Raw genomic sequence first — 24,441 nt, 5'->3', positions numbered from 1 at the left:
CAATCAAACTATCCCCAGGTGCATGTTTTTAAAGGGTGGGAGGAAGCTGGAGTACCCAGAGGGAACCCACACAGTCACGGGGAGAACATGCAAACTCCACACAGAAAGACCCAGGACCTTCGTAGTGTGCCACTGTGCTGTCCGAAAAAAATGTTTGTTTTCATTGTGTTATAATATTTAATTTGCACAAACAAAAGTATTTATTGAACTTTTTTTTTTACCATGAATTGATACAAAACATGCATCAAGTAAAATTCAAGTTTGATTTAATAAAGTATAATAACCATTTCACACAAAAAAAGTGTCAGGATTTTTTTTAATGGGGGCACCAAATAAAATGTAGCCTGGGACGGCCCTGTTTGAGACCCACATGCAGGGCTGACTCGTCGTCATGAGAACATATGTTTGTGTATTTAGGGGCCAACACTTACCGATGAAGAGGATGGGGAACGTGATGAAGAGGAGGAAGACGTGCGGCCCCACGTTGAGTGCGTCCAGGAAGCAGCCATTGTTCAGGACGCCCCCGTCCACGTTGTAGGCGGCTGAGTTATTCTCGCTCCCACAGAACGCCAAGGACATGGTGGAACTGGAACTCTGCAGGGAGCCAGCGCGAGGAAGGGGGAGGAGGGTGAGGAAGATTGGGGGGGAGTATCAGAGACAAGAGACGGACAGATTTGAAAAAAGCAGCATGGTGTCTGTGAAGGAAACACTGACAGCCTCTTCAGCGGATCCTGACTATTCCCTCCCTCTCAAATCCAGCTCGCATAAATGTGGAACCGGTGACAAAGTGGGGGGAGATCCAATGTAATCCAGTAGATCCTAGTCCTCCTCTCCAGTCTAAGGGGTCATGATGGTGAGGAACATCCGCATCCTGTCTACATGCGACTGCACACATCCTTTGTAAAAGTCAGCCTTCAGTCTTCGCTTTACTGGAATGCGTTGACACTCTCACATGGCTCACACACTAAAAAACACACACACACACACACTCTCTCTCTCTCACACACACATGGAGCGCGGCGGCAGCATTCTGCAGTGCACCTGCTATTCCTGTCTCTTTGCAGACCGTGCACTGCGACCTTGGGAGAGACGGCGGCAGGAGGGGCTGGACGAGCGCGCCGGGAAAAGGTATAGGAGGGTGAGAATGAGGGGGAGGGAGTATGGAGAGAGAGAATAGGGATGGCAGGGTGGGGGGTGTTCGGGGGGGGGGGGGGGTTATTGATGTGAAGAGCAAACGCAAGAAAATCCTGAAATATAAATCTCACCCCAATTTTAGGAGTTACATAACTGCACCCGCCATTCATTCATTGACTGTCTCACATTTACACTAAAGATCGGCAGTCAATAAAATGTTCAACATGAATGGCAAGAATGTTCAGCCAATGGCTGAGCTCCTGTTTTGCAGTGTCAGCAATAATCCAAACAGGACACACAGATGGCTTTTTTTTTTCTTTTTTTTTTACTCACAATAATGTGTTTTTATAACGCAAGTATAAGGTGAGATAATAAGCAGCTCACATGAGTGCTTTGTAACATAAACTGTTAAATTGATTTGTGTATTTGACTGAAATAAAATGCAAAACCTTTCACAAACAGTACATGCCAAATAGTTGTACACACCTTCTCATTCAATGGGTTTTCTTTATTTTCATGACTGTTTACATCAGGGGTGTCAAACTAATTTTAGATCGAGGGCCACATGGAGAAAAATCTACTCCCAAGTGGGCCGGACTAGTAAAATCATGTCACGATAACTTAAAAATAAAGACAACTTCAGATTGTTTTCTTTGTTTAAAAATAGAACAAGCACATTCTGAAAATGCAGAAATCATAAAGTTGTTTTTTTTTTTTTACACTTACATGTGAAGTCAAGTGAATTATATTTATATAGCGCTTTTCTCTAGTGACTCAAAGTGCTTTTGCATAGTGAAACCCAATATCTAAGTTACATTTAAACCAGTGTGGGTGGCACTGGGAGCAGGTGGGTAAAGTGTCTTGCCCAAGGACACAACGGCAGTGACTAGGATGGCGGAAGCGGGAATCAAACCTGGAACCCTCAAGTTGCTGGCACGGCCACTCTACCAACCGAGCTATGCTGCCCCACCATGTTGCGGTTAATAGTATTCTATCTGTACTTGTCGTTATTTATACTTTCTGAATAAATTATGTGATAATGTTCATCAGTCAACTCATTGGTGTTAGTTGTCAATCTATCAAAATAAGAAAATATCAAAATCAAATTACATGATGTTATTTATGTAGTTTTCTCCTTTTCCTCGACTGGTGCACTAACATCATGTGGTTTATTTATTTTATTACATGTGTAGCATCATCTACAAAGATACAAAGAATTGCTATTGTGACATCTAGTGGACACATTTATTAATATCAACAATAAAGGATACATTGTCCTCAAATCCGTGACATATTTTGTTATAGCTTCTTCTCTGCAGTTTTGTACTTTAACTTCAATAACTTCAATGTTTTCATATTACTTTCTTTTTCTTTGGGAATAAAGATATTCACTAGCAATGAAAAGGCAGGGTTGTTCATCTTTGTGAAATCGTTTATAAAATATACTATTATTATTACGATTATTTCACTACATTGGTTATTTTCCAACATTAAGCCCATTTCCAGTAATGTAATTCGCCTGAGCAAATATGTACACAAGGTGGCCCACATGACATTTGTACAATAAAAATACATTAAAAAAAATAGTGTTTTTAATCATATTATTCACACTTTTGACTTTGGATTAATCAGGATTAAGCAGAGGTTTTTACTTAATTTGAGGTTATTACTTAATTTGAGGTTATTACTTAATTTGAATTAACTTAAAAAGAGCTCAATATTTCAACACAAATGTAATGTTATCAGAATGTCATCGAGGAAAAATGTTCAATGTTTTACTTGAATACAGGTCATTTGTTTAACTCAAAACTTGCTGACAGTTTTATTTAATGTACTTTTGGGTTTATTTTGAAGTGAAATTTGCCAGTGAGCACAACTCTCGGAGTCTCCTCACTCATCTTTGCACTGATCTTTGCACTGACTTATGCTATGACCACTGACCGTATAACAACCTGCTCCACCTCTCAGGCAACCATCCGTGGTTAAGGTAAAGGACACAAAATAAATTGCATAATTAACCAGTATATATACATGATAAATACGGTAATTATTGTGATTAACCATATAAGTTAACTCCTTATTTTTGACAACTAAGAAAAACACAATTGAAAAACTTAACAAAAACGGCACAATGTAACGAGAAAAGGCCAACATACTGACACTTAATCACTAATAATAACTCAAAGCCTTGTCTATAAATATATATACAGTATGGGGTACTTTAATTTTTATTCGGTCAGATCAGGGGTCGACAACCCAAAATGTTGAAAGAGCCATATTGAACCAAAAATACAAAAGAAACATCTGTCTGGAGCCGCAAAAAATTAAAAGCCTTGAATTAGTGTTATAATGAAGGCAACACATGATGTAAGTGTCTATATTAGCTATGTTAGACTACTATCAAAAGCTGACGCAAATCTTCGTTGACAGAAATGTTGTATTTTAATTTTTATTGTACAAATTTTTGCGACTTTGGAAATCATTAGTAAAATGAAGGCTTCTCACAGGATGAGATAACTTCTGGAAATTACTGGCTCAGAATGGACAAAGGTATAGATGTGTGTGTCCAAGTTAAAGGAAACGAGAGGCTGTCTTCTTCTAGATTTATAACAATCTATGCAAGCTGGGTAACATTTGCTGTTGTTTGGAACAACATGGCACACAAAAAACTATGAGAAATGCAGCCAATATTACATACAGATAATGTGTCATGAGACATGCGAATACAAATTAAATACACAGAGGCAATAAGTAAAGGAAATTAAATGAGGTCAAACATACCTACGAACGAGGCATAATGATGCAATATGTACATACAGCTAGCCTAAATAGCATGTTAGCATCGATTAGCTTGCAGTCATGCACTGACCAAATATGCCTGATTAACACTCCAACAAGTCACTAACATCAACAAAGCTCACCTTTGCGCATTCACGCACAGTATAAAACGTTTGGTGGACAAAATGAGACAAATGGAGTGGCATAAAACGCGTCTTTCTGTGGCAGCATCGGAGAAAGTTGTACATGTAAACAAACTACGATGAGTTCAAGGATCGCTGAAATTAGTAGGAAAACACGGTGGTTGCCAAATACTCTCTTTTTCGGATTATAAGTCGCAGTTTTTTTCATAGTTTGGCCGTGGGTGCGGTTTATACTCCGGAGCGATTTATGTGGAAAATGATTAACACATTACCGTAAAATATCAAATAATATTATTTATCTAATTCACAGAAGAGACAAAGCACAATGTCAGCAATCGTCACACACACGTCAACCAATAAGAATTCGGCGGGGGAGGGTCATGGCAGAAGTGCACTGTGGATCATGGGATGCTAACTGCTATATGCTACATGCTACTGCCGTAGCTATTAAAGTTAATAATTTCTACATTGGTGGTAACTTATAAAAACTGAACAAAAATGGCACCGAAAAGGAAATCATATACTGCAGATTACAAGCTGGACGTAGTGAAATATGCAGCAGAAAACCGCAATCGAGCAGCAGAAAGAAAGGATGCTAGCGGCGCATACCAGGAGCGACAACGAGGAAGAAGATTTCATGGGATTTAGCGATCAGGAGTGACAGATTGTTTGGTAAACGTATAGCATGTTCTATATGTTATAGTTATTTGAATGACTCTTACCATAATATGTTACGTTAACATACCAGGCACGTTCTCAGTTGGTTATTTATGCGTCATATAACGTACACTTATTCAGCCTGTTGTTCACTATTCTTTATTTATTTTAAATTGCCTTTCAAATGTCTATTCTTGGTGTTGGATTTTATCAAATAAATTTCCCCCAAAAATGCGACTTATACTCGAGTGCGACGTATTTATGTTTTTTTCCTTCTTTGTTATGCATTTTCGGCCGGTGCGACGTATACTCCGGAGCGATTTATAATCCGAAAAATACGGTAATATAAACAGTGGGATTTCTAAAAATTAGGGAGGTTTGTGTCATGTTTGTCCTCCTACAGAAACCATATTAAAACCAAAAATATTTTTTCCATTTTCACACATCTCTGAAAGAGGTCCAGGGAGCCACTAGGGCGGCACTAAAGAGCCGCATGCGGCTCGAGAGCCGCAGGTTGCCGACCCCCTGGTCAGATGAAGAGTCGCAGGAAACCAAATATATTTTTCTATTGTGAAACCAATTACCGGTGATCCATTTTAGACCCCCAAAAACATTGTCATAAAACACACGTTATGGAAAATAATTTATATTTTATGACGGAAAATACATATAAATGCTAAATCAAATGGACAAATTAACATTTTACATTTTACCTAAATGTTAAAAACTCTTGTGAGCGAAGACTGTGATGCGTGGAGAGAGAGGAGAGGATAGACAGCAACTTTATTCTTTGCAACAAGTTATTCTTGAATTCAATAATGTTTTTTACTTTTTTTATCAAAGTGCTGTAATTCGCAACTTCCTTATGCCCCATGTTGGCTTTTTTTTGGTGGTCGTACTCTATAAAAAATAAGCCCAGGGACAGCATGAGTCACCAACGCATAACATTCTTTGTTTGGGCACTCTACGATCAACTGTGGCTGAGAAGGGTCACAACAAATACCAACGCCATAACACAGGGATTCTCAAACTGAGGCACATGTACCATTAGTGGTACAGCGGGCTCCATCCAGTGGTACGCCAAATAACTTTCTGATGTGGTACTTGGTGAAAAAAGTTTGATAACCACCGCCATAACACAACAACCTTAGACCACCTTTCAGCAATAATACCATTGCGAAACGCACAACAAATGCAATTTGTGTTTGTTTTTGCAAGTATTTTAAACTTCCTCTGCCCCCGTGCTATTCCGCAAAATAAGCGCCCAAACGGACTATAGCTTGGCCCAAATCATACGAAAACCACTGTACCGCTTTTCTTCTACTTTAAAACATTGTTCTTGCAACAATTTTAATACACATACTTCCACAATGTATTTTGATGTATTTTAAGGATGCATTATCTCTTCCTAACGCAACAAAAGCACCAGATTGACATCTTATAAGGGGAATAACACAACACATCTTTTTGGGAGGGGGATGACATGAAAAACATTCTTAATTAAGATGAGAGTAAGTGCAGCTCTAATCTGACTTGTAATATTAGTTATCTCATTTTGGATTCAATTAAAGTGCAGATAGAGGTAATTTGAATTGAATTATGCTGGTGGCCTTCATCACAGATAAGCAATAATCCGCTATGAAATTGCATGGAAACGGTGCAGAGGAACAGACAAAGGGGCAGAAACACTGACTGAAACACACAAACGAATGCGTGCACACACACGCAAACACACAACTAAGTAAATAACAGCGTATACTGGATGGTGAAACTTGCCCAACAAATGTGAGAGGTGAAAACATTCGCTCAAACTTCATTTGGGAGAAATTATCTCCATCTTTGTGACAATTTTCACTAACTCAGCACTAGGGTTGTACGGTATACCGGTATTAGTATAGTACTGCGATACTAATGAATCATATTCGGTACTATACCGCCTCTGAAAAGTACCCATCGCCCACCCCTTCGCCCCCCGTCGTCACGTTGTGACATTGCTGGTTTACGAGCAGACGAGCATGTTCAGCAGCACACAATCACGGAGTACTTACAAGCAGACACAGTGTGTCGACAGAAAAAGGAGAACGGACGCGTTTTGGCTTAAAAACTAAAAAATAAAGGTGAAGCTATAACACTGAAACGCCCTCAGGAAGAGGTGCTTTAAGACATGGCTTGCTAATAGTGGCTAAAGTCCTGCCGCAATCAGCAGTGTTTTAGCTACTTCCAAGTCACTAATCCTCGCCTCCATGGCGACAAATTGTGTTGTTCCGTACTGTGGAAAATAAGTTGAGCCAACATATGACGTGCTGCTAACTATACTTTTATTTACGATTCTTGGGAATAACCGTTCACATCTCTGGCAACGATTAACAGGAAGTCCCATTTCCATCCATTTTCTACCGCTTATCCCTTTTTGGGGTCGCTGGGGGGTGCTGTAGCCTATCTCAGCTGCAATCGGGCAGAAGGCGGGGTACAGCCTGGACAAGTCGCCACCTCATCGCAGGAAGTCCCATGTCAAATGTGCCAATCCCATTTATTTACACTTCAGGGACCGATCGGAGATCGTATAACCTAAGAATATTACACCCCCCTTCTTTTAAGAAAAATATAGTTTCTTACAAGTATCATCCCTGCAGGACGAGGAATAGCTAAACATGCTTCACTACACACCGTAGCTCACTGGCGTCATGAGAAAAATGTAAACAAACACCATTGGTGGATCTACACCTGACATCCACTGTAATGATACCAAGTACAGGAACGTATCTAGTCGATACTACTATGATTATATCGATATTTTTTATCGTCACAAAATCTTTTCTCCTTTTTAAAAAAAAAAATTACTCATTATGTTTATAAACTCAGGAAATATGACCAATGTATGATCCTGTAACTACTTGGTATCGGATCGATACCTAAATTTATGGTATCATCCAAAACGAATGTAAAGTGTCCAAACAACAGAAGAACAAGTGATTCTTCCATTTTAACAGAAGTGTAGATAGAATACGTGTTGAAATAGAAAGTAAGCAGATATTAACAGTAAATGAACAAGTGGATTAATAATACATTTTTACAGCTTGTCCTTAATAATTTTGACAAAATGGTAGAATGATAAATGACACAATATGTTACTGCATACGTCAGCAGACTAATTAGCAGCCTTTGTTTGTTTATTTACTACTAAAAGACAAGTTGTCTAGTATATGTTCACTATTTTATTTAAGGACAAACTTGCAATAAGAAACATATGCTTAATGTACCCTAAGATTTTTTTGTTAAAATAAAGACAATAATGCCATTATTTGTGGTCCCCTTTATTCAGAAAAGTACCAGAACGTACAGAAATAATTTTGGTACAGGTACCAAAATATTGGTATCGGGACAACACTACTCAGCACATATTTCCAAGTGTCTTCTATAGTATAGTGCCTTTGCACACTCTTGCATTTAGGCCAAAATGACAGAGAATTATCTTCATCGTCATCAAATCCGCCTTAATCTGCATACAACTTGTTTGTATGCTTGCATAAAAAGCACATTTTGAGTATAATGCCCACTAATGATAACAACACACACCAATGCAGTGCGGATTAGGCAGCAGGTGGTCTTGCACTTACCGGTTTGTATCGTGAGATCATGGCGGGAGCTCCTCAACGCTGACACATCCGTCACTTCCGAGGGAGAGAAGAGGAATAGTCTCACCAAAGTGCACTCTGTCATGAGCTCGGAGGGCCGGCCGAACGTTGGCCGTGATTCCCCGGGACACGAGCGGCGCCGGACGGCTGGGATGCGCGGAGCTGTCCGTGGTGCTGAAGCTGGGTCATACACTGGGGTGAAGGATGACAAGAAGTCAGAGGGGGGTTGGGGGGGAGGTATTCAACCCAGGCTCACCTTTTGATCCCGCTCATGAACTGGCCAACAAAAGCAGCAAAGCAGGTCGATGCAAATGTGCAAACGGCAGCCACACACAAGTTACGTATGCAGCAAGCGTGGAGATGGTTCCACTGTGGATTATGTAACTGGAAAGTGGGTTGATGATGCACATATTATTACACAGGGGACTGTTTAACCTACTTTTTGAAATGCAATTGCTTATACGACTACATTTTAAGCAAACTAAAATAAATGCAAGACGTGTGAGACTTGCTAGCTGCAGTAAATATGAAGGATTTTTATTCAAGCAGGCATTTGAAAAAGGAGCGCGGTTGCCCCCTGTGGACATACTTCTGCACAACTTTAATACCCTGATTAGAACAAGGCACAGCAGAAGAACACAACATTACAAAACTACTGTGGGGACCAAATTCAATGAAAACTAGGCTACTTTCAAACACATCTCTGAATGTTTCATTTACATCAACAATAAATAATATCTTCATTAACTTTAAATTAATGTTTTTTTTGCCAGAAATTACCCTAATATCGACAGTATTGATACCAAGGGTTCAGTTCAGTTTCAGTTTATGTCAAACATGCATACGATACAATGTAATGCATCACACCATTCCAGGTGTTTCATTACAGCACGTCCGAAAAGGAGTAGGAAGAAGCTGAGCTTATTTAATCCTACCCCTTTTCATACCATAGCAATGTTATCCGATTTCCTTGTTCCCTGTAACAGAACAGTGAACAAATAAATAATATACCATAGTAAGCATACAAATAATAAATACATAAACAATCTTTGTCTCAAAAACATTTTTTAAATAAATAAATAGTACACCCAGTGATGATGCCCATCTCCACTTTGTGCCAACTCGATGTAGCTGCTCCAGATGAGACCCTCCTACTGAAATTGTTGTATTAATCAGCAATGAAGTTTCTGCATTGCACAAGTTGAACTAGCTTATGTAAAAAGTGAGTGGAATGCATTCGCCAGGTCAAACCACAACACAGAGAGGTTGCCTTTTTTCTCCCTGACCTCCCTCACCATGGTAAGGAGGTAGGTTAAACCATGCAAAGAGGGGAGTGGGACCACCAAGTCGATGTTGACATGGTCGAACCTCCTCTCGGGAACAGCAAACTGCTCCAATGGGGCCTTGGTGTGGCGGCGCACTTTTACGCCACAGGTCACACATGAGTCGGCCCAAACCCGCACTTCCTGCTTTTGCCCCCTTCAGATAAACTTCTGGGCCGCCAACCTTGCAGAAGCTTTTCTGCCAGGATGGGAGAGGCTTTGGATCGCTTCAAAATCAGCACACCACCAACCAACAGGAACCAGGGGCCTACGCTGGCCAGTTGAGAGATCGCACCACAACCTGACCCCTGAGTCATCAACCATGACTTCTTCCAGGTGCAGTCCAGTGTCTGAACCCCTGAGGGCCTGAATTTCGCGATCAGAGGCCTGTTTCTGTTCCTGTTTCAGGACGCTCCAGAAAGGGTGTCTATGGCGAACAGCAGCCAGCTCTTTGTGTCCGCACTCACTGCAGCTACGCCTTGGCGTTTCCTGCCACATTGTAGCTGCAGGGAGAGCGGCACCTCTTAGCCTTGGCACCAAAACATGCGTTGAAGTAGCACAACCTGTGGGACATTAACACTTAGTCTTTTTAATCAGTAACAGAGCAGTATATCGCAGTGGCCTCTTAGTACCACAACCACAACACAGGACATCTGTCCCTCAGCAAAAACTGTCCCACCGGAACTCTCTAACCCTAAGAAAAGTTCTGTGGCTGAATTACGTAAACTCATTACCATACATACATGTACTGTATATACACATATACATGTGTGTATATATACACACACACATCATACAATACATATTTATTTATACAATTCTGAAATAAGTGTAGTGATAAATATATTAAATATGTAAATAAAAAAGTATCTAAATAAATTTGTTACCGAAATCACGTTTTTTTTTATTGTTATTTATAGTATCTCTATGTACAGTCTCATTCAGAGTGCTTGTCTGCTCAGGTTTACAAAGTTGTTTTTAAACGTAATCGACGATAGCAATTATTTACGTCTGCATACTAATTTCTTACTAAATTGAAGAGGGAGGTTTGCCAAACATGTAAAAATACAGCACAACCTGCCATTAGGCCCAATTTTTGCGGGTAATAGCCAATATCTTTCATATAGATGCGCGCGCGCGCACACGTAAAAACGCATTTACAAATACACAATGTACGACCTTCTTTTGCCACACATCAGAGCGCTGGTTGTAACGTAAAAACAATAACTTGTACCAAAAAAAAAGAATAGAGGATTTACATGATGAGGAAATTAACAGATACTTCAGTTTGCGTTGATTTAAGCAAGATATAACCAACAGACTAAACAATAACATAACTATCTGAACTCCCCTGTCTCCCACATTAGATATATGAAGTATAAACAATAAAACATTGAATCCTAAAAGTATGTGAACGTTCGTCTCCTACCTTGTTTACTTTGCGTTTGGACTATTGGGTATTTAGAATTGAACCTTAGATACACTGCAGGTAAAAGTTTGGACACTCCTGCTTTAGATTCATTGTAGCTTGCAACTATAACGTTGAGGAATGGCCAAAGCAAAGCAGTATATATCCATTGATAATTCCTTTATTACAATTGAGAGAGTGGACTTGACTTAAAATTGGTGACGTCTTTTTCCCACAGACCAATGAAACACATACCCTAGATCCTGTTTCCATATAACGCAGAAGGATTCATGACCATGCCTCACAGCAGTGGAAGGGATTACTGGAGTAAAATGAAATATTGATCAAAGCATCCTTCACAGATAAAGACAAAGAATGCAGTCTATTGACAAGATCTTTTTTCTTAAATTTGCCATGCAAAGTAAGAACCACAGAGAGACCGATGAAAAAGATCAGGAAAGTGTGATGTGGTGTCCTGAGGGAATCTTCAAGATTTTAAAGCTCCTTCTTCTTAATCGGACTGGTTGAAGGAATTAGAAGAATGTTCTGTTGGAGAGAAAAGACAGTTTTTACTGGTAAGGAATATAAGGTAAGCATGTAGACAACCACACAACAATCACAAGCATACGAGTTCAAGCACAACACTTTAAGACAGAAACTTCAGTGCACAGTTGATAATTCTTCACGCAAGACTCCTTGTGCAGAACTTCGCCCTGCAGTGCCACTAAGTGGCAACACATGCTAGAACATGTCACAGTCCAGAGGAACAACATCAATCAGAACAACTGCTGAAGGCTGGCAGGAGTCCTGCGCTGCTTTATGAGCGTCCGTGACCTGATGACACAGGACAATAGCACACAGGCCACATGTGTGTTTATATACACTAGTTGGCAGATATATGACGGAAAGGGTCAATGATCACATTAGCTGTACATGTCTGAATAGCGTGTTTCTATCTCAGGACATCGCCTTCAGGCTGTCTTTCTTTCACAGAAAAACACTATTCTATGTACTCACTGCAGCAGGAATAAATAACACTGCCAGTTTGTATTAAATATACTCTCGTTTTGTTCCTCATGACTGACAGTCACATGTGCTTATGTGGGGGAAAAAAACAAAAAAAACCAATGTCACAGCAAACATCCACTCTGCCGTGCAGACGAGGAAGTTTGAAAAGGGATCCAGTTACCGAGTGCAGAGTTAGGGTTGAAGCAGGTAGCCGTGCCTGTACAGCGTGGCACTGCCTTCAAGCACCTTTCTGTTCACAGTGGGACTGACTGATGCTGATTTAGGGCTGCACACACACGTGCAAACACACAAACTGCAGTCAAATTCTACGCCTGGATCACATACAGTAGATTATTGACAGAAAGACCAACACAGATATTACATAACAATTGTCACTGACGGAATGGAAAATTAATGCTTACACTTCATCCTCATATTCTTTTGGGGGCGACACTGCAATCACAACATCAATCCAGTCCTGAAAGTGAGGACAAAACAATTTAGATCAGGGGTCTCCAACCTTTTTTTCTTCTGAGAGCTACTTTTACAAAAGAAAAAAGGTACTCATTTTTGGAATTGTTTATTTTCATAGCTTATTTCAACCCAAACAAAGGGAATAAGCTTGTTTGTATTTTTAAAAACATGTTGCCATCCACAACTCACAATTTGTATGAAAAAAATCAACAACAAAAAATGTGCATCTTGTATATTAGCATGCTATTCTTTCTAGTGCAGGATTTTTTAAAACACCATTTCAGTTACTGACATAAAGAACAATGCTTGTGTTTTATTTATATGACTGGCGATATGAACATTTGTACTTTAATTAGAAGGCAGATCTCCATTCAAACACTACAGTCTTTTTATTGATGCTGTTTTGTGGTAAATTGTCATTGAATATGGCTGAATTTAACCATTATAAAAAAAAACGTAACTAATTAATTGCCTAACTAACACACAAACAAACTAAACAACCAATCAACAAATGACCTTTAAAACAAACTGATTGACCGTGCATGAGAAAAAAAACAATATGTTAAAAAAAAATTTTAAAAAAATTACCCCTCCAGTATTCCAGGCTCGGGCCAGAGAACTTTGCCCTTCAGTCAGTGTTGCATCGATCAAGATCTTCCCATTAACAGCCATGAGTTCATCTCCATTTACAATACCACCTACAAACACACAGAACATATTTAGCTAACAAACAAGTAGTGATGCACACAGAGACCAATGCAGCCTGCATGAGAATGCACAAAGGGCCTGATCTACTAAAATGTGTGTGTATTAAAACAGGTGCAGACTTGATAGCGCACGCAAAGATGATCTATTTATTATTTAGCGTGTTTGTCTTTATGAATATGCAGAATATATGGTGATTATCAGAAAGTTCACAACACCGGTAGGAGGAAATGCAAATATAAACATTTAGCACTCGCAATTTGATTTATCAAGCCTGAAACTGTTTTTGGGTCGCTGCTTTGCGTCTTCCTCCCTTGCGTCTATATTTCTATAGATTTAGCACGTCTGCAATTTGCATGCAAACTGGCACAGTAACACCCAAATGGCCTCGCTGCATGAGGAGGCGATCGTTGCAATATGGCAGACGATGGAGAGGAAAAATCTGCCGTGATCGACATATTTCTGCCAGAAATAATAAATATCAGACATCATTTATGAGCTGTTGAATGACTTAAGGGCTGTTTTTGGACACAAACAAACACCAAAATGATGTCTGTTGGCATTTTTTTTAATGGCGTTTGTTTTTCATACATACGATTTTTTTAATATATATTTTATTAACATATTTCCTATACAGTATATGAAAAAACCTTCTTGCAATATGCATTTTCTGAAAAGGGTGGTACATATTATAGATGTGTGCTGCATGTTCAACAACATTGCAAAACAGCACAGGTTAGAGAGCATAACATAAATGTGGAGGGAAATAAGTGTCTCCATGGTGGTATAGTACATGCAAAAACCTCATTTAAATATGGCGATCTGCACCACTTTTACTCTTGTTATTAATTGTACGTGTACCGGTAATAACACTCCCACTAACAGTACACACAATTTTATGGTTTGTACATGCTACTTAACACTTGTTGTTTGGATCTTAGAAGATCAGGCCCAAACAGCATAATCCACATGTATGTTGTGTACTGACCATGCTTGTCTGCAGCCCCTCCTTCATACACAGACGACACCACTAACTTCCCCAAAAGTGAGTCGGCACCCCCCTCCAGAGCCAAGTCCAGCTGTCCCACCTCAAGAACAAAAAAGAAACATAAAAAGCATCAGTCACGCTCATCCAAAAATTTAAGTTTCAGGCAGTAAAGCAAGTTGAATTAAAAAAAGTGAACTATTGAAAATACAGTGAATGAATACCTTTCTGATCTTGAGTAATCTTACGTCGCGTCCTGCTATCTGGTCTGATGAAAACTTAGATCACAGAGAAGAAAACGGTAAGAATGGTAAACTTACAGGTGCCAAGATACATAATTGCTTAATTTGTAATGTCTGTTTATTCGCATTCAGCAATGATTTATCAAGCTTTTAACAGAAATTATAATAGTATAAAAAAAGACTGTGGTAATAGCACATTATTATTAATCATAATGAACATTATAACTGTATGACTCTGCAGCCAGCGAGTAAGCAAAGTTTGCAATCGTTGCATATTATACCAAGAGTATGAATACAATCAATGCAATGTTTTATGCAAACGAAGCATACAATACCATTGAGTGGGGATCGAAGTCCTCCAGGTATTTCTGAAAGCCCTAAAAAAATGAATATGCAGTTCGTTTAACACATCAATATGTCAATAAAGAAATACACAAAGAGGACACAAAGCAACGATACATGTGTAAATGTTTTGTGGGCACATTTCCTTTGACAACTCGTGTGTGAATGTTTCAGAACCTCCAGTGCAGAAAAAAAGCTTTTTTTTTTCCTAAATCCAATGAATGCCAGGAAAAAAATGCAGAGGTGTACACACGCACGCACACACACAAGGAATGATTTCTATTCCTATTCATCCCATTATTCCACTGAAGGTCTGAAAAACCCCTCTGTGATGGGCTAAATCAACCATTCTTCTCCCCCAACTGCCTATCAATAATGCAAAGGTTTTACTCTCACCCACGTAGATATTAGACATAAAAGGTTAGAACTAAAGCTGAAAAGAATATTCGTTCTTGTAGAGATGCAGAAACGAGCACCACTTTAGCAACTGATTGCAACCACTCGTAATCATCAATGAGTGGCACGGTATTACCAGGACTCAGTGTTTGCTTCCAATGAGAGGTGCATACTAATAAGGTGATTTTACTTATAAAATATGGCAACACAGAGGAACTGGAAATGAAACACAGCAAACGGCAGTGTATGAATAATCAATCACATCTCTTGACAAGTTAAAAGGGAACTGCACATTTTTGGAATTCTGCCTATAATTTACAATCCTTAAGATAGACAACAACATATGAATTTTTTAATGCATTCTAAATCATAAATAAACATGAATAAAAGTTTGCTTACAATGGAGCCAATGGGAGCGATGGCATCATTAAAAATAAGACTAATCTAAAAGGAGAAGTCCAGCCCCCCGGTCCTTAGCTTTTAGGAAATGTGGCCCTCAAAATAATTTAGTTAAATATCCCTGCCCTATGGCCTTGCTTCCTTTTAATATTCTTGAGTAATTCCCTATGGCAAAGAATCAAAGCTTATACCCAACAACAATAGACGTCAAAGCTTTGACAGACACAGCAGAGCAAAAGTCTACAAAATGAAGGGAAGGTTTATCACGTAGGGTTGGATTACTTGTGGTTTGGTGTTCGATTTAAAAGACGAGTTGAAAGGCACCATCCGCTTCAACATTTCCGGAGGCTGAAACACAGGATCATATTATCGTCTAAATTGAAAAACATAAATACGCTTGGGAAATGTTAAATTTGTGTTGACAGTCATAAAACTGGGTGTGTGCACTACAGGGACAGAAACAGCTTGAAAGTCAATTACAGTACGAGCTACAGGCAACTACTGTATTTTTCGGACTATAAGTTGCAGTTTTTTTCATAGTCTGGCCAGACTATGGGTATTGTTTACATTGTAACCTATATTGGTAAAAAATTGGTACTTGAAAAACGGTGCCAGTGCTTAAACGGTACTAAAAAATTAAAAAAACATACAGTACATGTTTGTGCAAAAAAAAAAAAAAAAAAAGTTATATTCTTATAAAATTTTGCAATATTACAGTTGAACAGACGAGTGATTTAAACACTTAAAAGTATATACAAGTAATACATTCAAAAATATATAAAATCCACTACAAATCACGGCAGCAATACAGAACATAAGATAATGTGTGAAAAACAACTTATGTGTTGTAACATTGATATTCATAATTCCGCTCACCGTTACCGTCATTGGTGCATAATGAGGAGGTGCTGTGTTGTTGTTGTTGCTACTGGCTAGTGGTGTTATGAGGGTTGTTGTTAGCATGTTAAGGTGAAAATAAAATTTAAAAAACAGCATCAGACCTTACTTACAAGACGTCACTTGTAAAATATCACTGCCAGACACTTGCTGCAGGTGGTTGAGTCTCCATTAATTTAGCACTGATATTAAACACTGATAGCTTTTTCTTTTTTCGGTCTGGTTACTACTGTTTATGTTGGTACCAGTGCCATTATGGCACCTTGTGTCAGTCCCCATCCCTAATCATTGCAGCAAATATTGATATTAGTGACCACTATACTTAGTAAAATAAAAACTATTCCAGAATGTAAAATAATTGGCTAATATACAGATGGCTGCTATAGCCAGTTTTGACTGTATATTATTTTCCTGAAGTTGGTGAACCTACTATTACTCAACAGTGATTTTACATTACTGACCCTGTTGATGACTGGCGTTGCTGAGACACATTTAAGTAAGTGCCTTAAAAGGAAGCAATTTAATACCAACACAAGAATAGATTGGTCTCCTGACTAATTTAACAACCATAGATGTATTTTCCATGAAGCAGCTGCAGTGTTGGAACATTTTAATTAAGTACCAGAGCTGACCTTTTCAGCCATTAGCTGTGTCACATGCATGTTTTATAACCCTGTTAATGTGAATCACGTGACTGCAGCGTGTCATTGCATACCAGGCCGTCAGAACGGACAGCAGGTCTGTGTGAATCTGGTCGCAGGCTCTGCGACTGAGGCAGCATTACAGGCTTTGACATGACAGGGACTGTAGGACGCCGATGGTTGGGAGGACTTGGTGCGAGTTGCTATTGGGATATTGTCGTTGTATTTCAATCCAAAGTTACTTTACAACACACCTCAATGTTGTCTAGTGACAGAAAAACTCACCAAGGAAGGAGTGGACATGCGACTGGCATGGGATGTATTTCTCATGACCTGGACCACAACGAAATACAATACAAAACTGAAAGAATGCCTTTGCAGCCACACTCAAAATGTTGTTCAATATCGCAGCATGGATAAAACCATTATGTAATATTCAACAGACTTCAGTCCAATCACTGCACAGCACATGCAATGGATCTGCAAAACAAACTTACAACCAACCAATCAATAACAGCTAACTACATCATCAAAGGATTTCCTGGGGGTGGGCTAAAGGGAAATCCATAACCATGACCATGACGTGTATGTCATGCCATGACTTAACACCCGAGTAAAGCACCAACATGCATTCACAAGCACACTCATGGAAAAGCAGGGTTTCCTGCTGGTCCAACACAGCATGTATTCTCTAACATGAACACCTCTAACCTTAGGACTAGAAGGGTATGACATTTCACTTGTGTTGGACGAGTAGATGCCTCCTCTGGGCAGGTAGCCACCTGTCTCCCACTCACTCCTGCCTCCAGGTGGACTGGCAGGGTGAGGGAGGTGATGATGGCGGTGGTATCCACTAAAGGCGGCAACTCTTTCTTCCGATTGTTGCGGGAGTGGGGGAAGTGGAGGTGGGGGAGGCGGTGGTGGAGGAGGGGGCGGCGGTGGAGGTCTTGGTGTAGGTTGAGGAAATGATGGGGGATGGGTAGACAGAGGTGGATGAGGGGCTTGGGAAGGGTGAAGCCTACGCCCTTTGTTGGTCAATTTAGAAGAGGCAGGTTTGTCAGAGTTGGGTGGGGGCAGTGGATGACGCTGGGGAAATGCTTTGGAAGAATAGTTGGGAATGGTGGGGTTTAGTTTAGGCGAGGGCGGTGGGAGAGGCAAGGGAGGGGGAGGCTGGCTCATAATTGGTTGGGTGGGGGCTAGTCTCTTAAGCGGCCCCTTCAAGCTTTGATCAACCTCATCCAGGTTAAAATCATCGAGGTCAGTGGTGGCCAGGTGCAGACCTCCTGGGAAACGCTTCACCATGGTCTCCGAAGTAGGGGAGAGTGGAGGTGACAGCTTAAGAGTCAAAATGAAACAAAAATAAATCAAGGTTGAATATTTAAGAAATTGTTTGTAGTCTAGTTTCAAATGTCCTTTTCATTAAAAATGTTCAAAATAAGGGGGAAAAGCATCTCGTGCATCGCTGTACTGTAAATTAACAAGGAAAAAAATAAAATGGCGTTCTTTTGTCTTCTTACGCTGCAACTACTCATCCTAATATGGTAGTTATAATTCAGTGAGGTGGCGACTTACACCCAAATGCAACTAAAAACGGCCACTGCTCGAAATTGAGAGTAATGCAGTTGTACGTTCCAATTACTCACATTAAAGTCCTTAACGAAGAAAATTAACAATATTTAACTCTTTGCCAGAATCAATATATATCTTTTGGAACACATAAAGCAAGACCACAGCACACAGAGAGCTTATAACAAAGGAGATCTCACAGTGTACCTCTGGTGACTCGTTCTCCACACAAGAGATTTGTTCCAACCGAGTCTGACAAAGACTCTCAACCCAGTGTTGAACTTTCTCAGACTCTTCTAGGTCTTCTCTTTCTGTCTCTGAAACCTGGTGCACAGGCATTGTAATTCAGCACCACACGATGTCAATCAGTCCTACACATACACATCAATGCTATTCCAATTAGACTAATATTAGCGATACGGTTGTACCTCAACTTAAGAGTTCCCTAGCTTAAAAGTGTTTTGAGATATAAGTTGTCTCTCGGCTAGTTTTCTGCACCATACTGAAGCAGAATGAATATAACATCAGCCACATAAACAAAAATATTATCTAAATGGCGGACATTTATCCTTGAAAATTTGGAAAAGCTGCTGATGGTGTTTTTGACGGCGAAGCAGTCCACTCTAAAAAGGTAAATGCAGTAAATTATTATAACATTACTCCATATAACTACTACAGTTGTTTATTGTATGTTCTATTGTATTATATTTCTTACCTTTAAGTTTGTTTTTCTTTTTGTTAAAATTATGCTTTTTGGGGGGGACGGAGGTCCAATCCCCGATTTAATTGATTTTAATCCATTTCAGTGGGAGACGTTGATTTGAGATACAAGTGTTTTGTGTTAAGAGCGCCGTCACGAAACCAGTTAAGCTCGTAAGATGAGGTACTTCTGTAAATCAAATTGTTGATTCTGTAATAACTTTGACACTCTCCGAATTCAAGCATGTTAAGGCAGCATAAAAAAATCCACCTAAAGATAAACATGTTTGAATAATGTATTATTATGGAAAAATACAGCTCTTTCATTGGATGACATTTACTTTGTTGCCCAAACTATCGTACTGTACCTCCTGAACCAGCCTATTGATTTTCAACTGCTTTTCTCGTTCGTACATCTCTTCTTTCTCCTTGGCCAGTTTTAGCTCAAACTCCATCTCCTTTTTGTTTTTTCTCTGCTCCTGCAGTGTGTCTGTGTTGGACACTTTTTTCTTTTTCTTCTTCTTCTCTCCTTTCTGCAGTGTCAATACTTTGTCAGTACAAAACATTAACTGTCCCACAGCAAACCATGCAGAAATAGCTACAACTCCAAACTAGGAAAGCCAATTGTGATCATTAAAAATATATATAATTCCACTTTAAATTCTTTGTATGCCTTCTTTTGCGTCACCACAATCAACACAGGCAAGTCACAATACCTTGCGGAATGACGGGAGCTTCCCCTCATACCGATAAAACCAGCCAAATGCTAAGGACATAAAAGCAATAATGTTATTTTATCACACTATTAAAACCAGATTTGAACGAGTCAGTTATTTATCAAATAACGTTAAAAATACATCATCACTACAAGAGAAGTTTGGCCTGTTTCTATAGCACCACACAAACAGAGCCATGGACTTAGAAACAAAAGAAGCTCACGCAAGCAAAGTTGAACTAATGTTATTTAGGAATAATATCCTATGTGTCATGTTTTTTACTCATTTTCTGTACTGAGATATGTTGCGATGCCATTGAAGATGTCACTTTCCATCCTTTTGCTGCTAGCATAAATAAAGTTATTTAAATTTTTTGGACATTTTGTGTTGGTTTAATTTTTTTGCGCATTGACGAGGTAAGGTTGTTTGGATTGGGTCATATAAGTGAATGCTGTGCTGTTTTACTTTAGGGTACAATTCATGGTCATTGACCTGAATTACTCACAGTGTCCACAAAATGGTGACAAAGTTGCAGCATCAAGATTGACAGATTTGTATAGTGAATAGAAATTAGTCTGCGGGCCTGATTAATAAATAAACTAATGACATCTCACAGGCCAAATTGAAGACGGTCACACTTGGGTGTGGGCCGTAATTTGGACACCCCTGACACGTATGTTCCACAAGTTTGTCTTCTTGATGAAAAACTACTTATTTAAAAATGTATTCTTTGTAACAAAATGAGTAAGAAAGAAATATATAGTAGAACCTCGATTTACGAACTCTTCTATTTGCAAATTTCTCTGTTTACGAACTTTTTGATTGCTCCAAATATGCCTCTGCGTGCGAACCATGTCTCTGTGTACGAACGTTTCATTCATTAATTTTGTGTTCCGCAGGCAGCCATTTTGTACCTGCTCGTATTGAATAAATTGAGGAAGTCGTCTTCGTACCACAGCAAGTGTTTAGTTGTGATGATAACTGACTTTTCTGTAAAAATATGCCAAAGCAGATTTATTTCACAGCAGAGAGGACTATCTCTCATTTAGCAGGGCCTCTTCCAAGAGCACACACACAAGGCCCATCCCCTGAGCTCCTTTCCCTCTCCCCATCTGTCTGCTCCTTTCTCTCCTTTAGTGAGCTGCTCCTTTGCCAATGTTGATGTACTGTAAGTGGATTGTACTTTTTGAAATGTTTGTTATTGTAGCAATATGGTTGTTACGGGTTTTTGTGATTTCTGATAATTTGTGAAAGGTCCAAAGGGACTTGTGTGTGCTTGTGTTGGCACAGTTCAGCACTTTTGTCGGGGCTGGAACCAATTATTCGTATTTACATTCTTTCTGTTAGAGATATTAGCTTCACAAGACAAACTTTTCGATTTAATCCTACTCAAGAACCTATTAAGTTCGTAAATTGAGGTTCCACTGTATTTTCATGATCCCTCATGACGTTGTTCATTATTTTCCTTTGCTTTGTTTCATTTCCTGTTTGCACTCTTATTTCAACTTACTTTGTTTACAGTACACGCTAGCCGGTTACTACTGTTAGAGGTGTTTTCCGCTACACCCCACTTTGCTTTATTTATTTTGCCTGCCTTGTTCCTGATAAAATACGTTTTACCTGCATGTCGCTATACCTGTCTCTGCATCCTGGGGTTACACCAACAGCCGCCATGCACAACCGTGACGGTTACATGACGTCCATGTTAATAAGGATTATACTGACCTTAAAAGCACAGTATAAAAATGAAAGACACCTAGTTAAATGAAGCCCGATTTTGCTTATTTGGATTTGGCAGATGAGAAAAGGTGTTGATGTGTCCATCATATTCGGGATACAGTCAGGAATAAAATGTTACACTTGGTTGTCATAGGAAATGTAGCACTAAGCTTTTTACAAATGTGGAATTCTTCATACGACTGCAGCAGACTCACTTGTCTGTCCTCCTTATCTTCCGTGACCTCCTCTGAGCTGCCTTCATCATCTTACAGGACGGTTGATAAGAAGCAGCACAGCACACAGCAGTGACACAAAGAAAGCATGCTCAATCACATCTACCGTAACTGTGCATTCCAATAAGAGAAAAAAGAAGCGAAAATGTTCATGCAATAGAAGAAAATGTTGATCTTTAGAGTTCTTACGAGAACTTTTGGCCTTCGGAGACTGGGAGGTTTTGATCTCAGGTGGGGCAGGTGAAGGGCTCCTCTGAATCTGACGACTCTGGGGCTGCTCTTCAGTTCCATAATCCTCCTCCCAATCTCTGTGGTGTTTCCTCTCTACTGCCTCAATCCTAAAAGATCACAGCAAAGCAAGAAAACATTTAAACTTACAACCATTGAACTAAACACCTGAATCTACTCATAGCTTACTTCTCCATCTCCTTTTTGTAGCGCTGCTCTTCCTCTGCAGTCTTCTGTGAGATTTCCATCATTCTCCTGTTGATATATTTACAGTATTAAATGTGTGAATGTTTAAATAACATATTTTATGATATAGTACAATAGACTCAGACTTAGACAAACTTTATTCATCCACAATTGTTCCACAGAGTAGCTCAGTTACAAAGAATGGAAAGTGTAAGGATGGAAAGGATAATGCATATAAAAAGTAGACTAAAATGTTCCATAGTAGCAATATAAAATATAACATATATGTAATATTTACAGTATATAATATATACTGATATATATTATATTATATATAATATATACAATATATAAAAATTACCATGTACAGTACTACAGTATATGTAACAGCTGCAGCAAAAAATAGGGCAGCATAAAATAGAGAGTAGATCCAACAAAAAATATACATTATAAACAAAGAGAGGTAGCTAACATAGAAGCGGTCAGGTAATAGACAGATATCATCTATAGCTGTATGGCGAGTGATTATACAGCTGGATGGAGTGCGGAATGCAGGAGTAATTGGCCACTAGTCACGACATCCCTAAATAATTGTCCTGGGCATGACGTTAAAGTGCATTCGGCAGTGGAGGCTCCTCTATGGGGTCTTGGGGCACTAGGAGGTTAACCCCTTTACTACTGTTACCCCAGGTAGCCCTTGGCAAAGACCTAGTACCTGACTGCCCCCTAGCCAGGGATACGGTGAAGACCTCAACGGCGGAGCAGGTGGAAGACGGTAGATGTAAGAACTACCACAACGGCTGCGATGGGGGAAGAAGGCACCCCCACATCCATGTGGGGCCAATTATGGGGAAATAACAACCCAAGACCTCAACGGTGGAACAGGCGGAGGATGATTGCAAACCCTATGGAGCGTCACAACGGCTGGGATGGCGGATGAAGGCTGCAGCAGAAAAGGGTCCCCAGTTGTCTTGGACTCCATGCCACTGGACCCTGACCCAGGTCTGTCAAGGATCGTGTGGTGACTGTCTGTGCACCAGTCTCCCCACGTTAAACAAAGTCACGCACAGGCATCTTCCATAAAGGGATACCCCCCTACCAGGAGGATTGTCATACTCGTTTCCAGTGACCGCCGATGATAATGATGAAATAATTGTATGTTTTCCTTATTGTTGTACGCAGGACATTTCTGGATGTACGTGCGGAATGCATCAATTGGATTTAAATCAAACTTAATTTGGCCGTTAGCTCTTATTGAATGTCTACATGGTTTAATGCAGCAGATGTGTGACGACCTGGGCGCATGGTGATGCGGGGGCTCGTTCTCCCAGGAATGCAGATCGGGCTTCGGACACAGCGTGCAGGTAAGAAATGATTTATTTAAGATATAAATCAGGCAGGAACAAATAAAACGTGCTCATAGCACTTAAGGTAAAAACTAAAGGGGGCTAGCGTGGGAGCTAGCAAGTAACAGAGCCTAGCGTGGAAGCTAGCAGGTATTTAGCAGGAACAAAAAGTCCTCATCTGTAGCATTACGCAAATTAGGAAGCCAGGCCGACTCACTGGCAAGGCAGGCTTAAATAATGTCAGTGATGACTAACAGGTGCGCGTCGGAAACACACGCGGCAGGTGAAAACAATAAGCAGCCATGGCAACAAACTCAAGTGTACAAACAGGCACTCAAGGAGTCCAAAACTAACAGAAAACACAAGTGCCTCGAAAACGTAAACAGAAATATGATCCGGGCAGCGGATCATAACAAGATGGTCATTATGTGGCATGTTTTCAGTGAGTAAATTTAGTACACTTTTTTCATATCTGTTAACAACATTGAACATTGCAAAGCTGCCAAAATTTGGTGTTTGCCAGATTCCTCCATGCTTATTCAGGCTTTTTTCTGTTTACACAAAATATGTGCAAAATGTTGG

The 24,441-nt window shown here is 39.7% G+C and overlaps 2 protein-coding genes across 16 annotated transcripts in view; both read right to left on the bottom strand.

Annotated features, from left to right (window-relative positions):
• The window catches only part of abcc8 (ATP-binding cassette, sub-family C (CFTR/MRP), member 8), a 124,516-nt gene extending 113,507 nt beyond the window's left edge, over window positions 1–11,009 (bottom strand). For 9 of the 14 annotated variants that reach the window (XM_062036173.1, XM_062036178.1, XM_062036174.1 and 6 more), the window contains exons 1-3: window positions 8,604–11,008; window positions 8,330–8,539; window positions 432–594 (exon numbers count right to left, since the gene is read on the bottom strand). In XM_062036173.1, coding sequence (XP_061892157.1) covers window positions 432–594; window positions 8,330–8,350 — 184 coding nt within the window. In that variant the 5' untranslated portion in view covers window positions 8,351–8,539; window positions 8,604–11,008. Of the gene's footprint in view, window positions 1–431; window positions 595–714; window positions 1,034–8,329; window positions 8,540–8,603 lie in introns of those variants that run through there. The other 5 variants (XR_009824362.1, XM_062036179.1, XM_062036177.1 and 2 more) reach the window with 3 other exon arrangements.
• Window positions 11,010–11,228: 219 nt separating this feature from the next.
• The window catches only part of ush1c (Usher syndrome 1C), a 34,288-nt gene continuing 21,075 nt past the window's right edge, over window positions 11,229–24,441 (bottom strand). Inside the window, exons 12-20 of one of the 2 annotated variants that reach the window (XM_062036184.1) lie at window positions 22,517–22,582; window positions 22,289–22,437; window positions 22,082–22,131; window positions 14,827–14,868; window positions 14,474–14,527; window positions 14,253–14,352; window positions 13,148–13,257; window positions 12,508–12,563; window positions 11,229–11,623 (exon numbers count right to left, since the gene is read on the bottom strand). In XM_062036184.1, the coding sequence (XP_061892168.1) occupies window positions 11,611–11,623; window positions 12,508–12,563; window positions 13,148–13,257; window positions 14,253–14,352; window positions 14,474–14,527; window positions 14,827–14,868; window positions 22,082–22,131; window positions 22,289–22,437; window positions 22,517–22,582 (640 nt within the window). In that variant the 3' untranslated portion in view covers window positions 11,229–11,610. Of the gene's footprint in view, window positions 11,624–12,507; window positions 12,564–13,147; window positions 13,258–14,252; window positions 14,353–14,473; window positions 14,528–14,826; window positions 14,869–17,095; window positions 17,370–17,451; window positions 17,500–17,877; window positions 18,502–18,939; window positions 19,057–19,799; window positions 19,965–20,147; window positions 20,198–22,081; window positions 22,132–22,288; window positions 22,438–22,516; window positions 22,583–24,441 lie in introns of those variants that run through there. The other variant, XM_062036183.1, reaches the window with a different exon arrangement.

The sequence above is a fragment of the Entelurus aequoreus genome, linkage group LG24, assembly GCF_033978785.1.
Source record: "Entelurus aequoreus isolate RoL-2023_Sb linkage group LG24, RoL_Eaeq_v1.1, whole genome shotgun sequence".
NCBI lineage: Eukaryota > Metazoa > Chordata > Actinopteri > Syngnathiformes > Syngnathidae > Entelurus > Entelurus aequoreus.
Note: the sequence above shows the minus strand (reverse complement) of the source record. Positions and strands in the feature narration are given on the sequence as shown.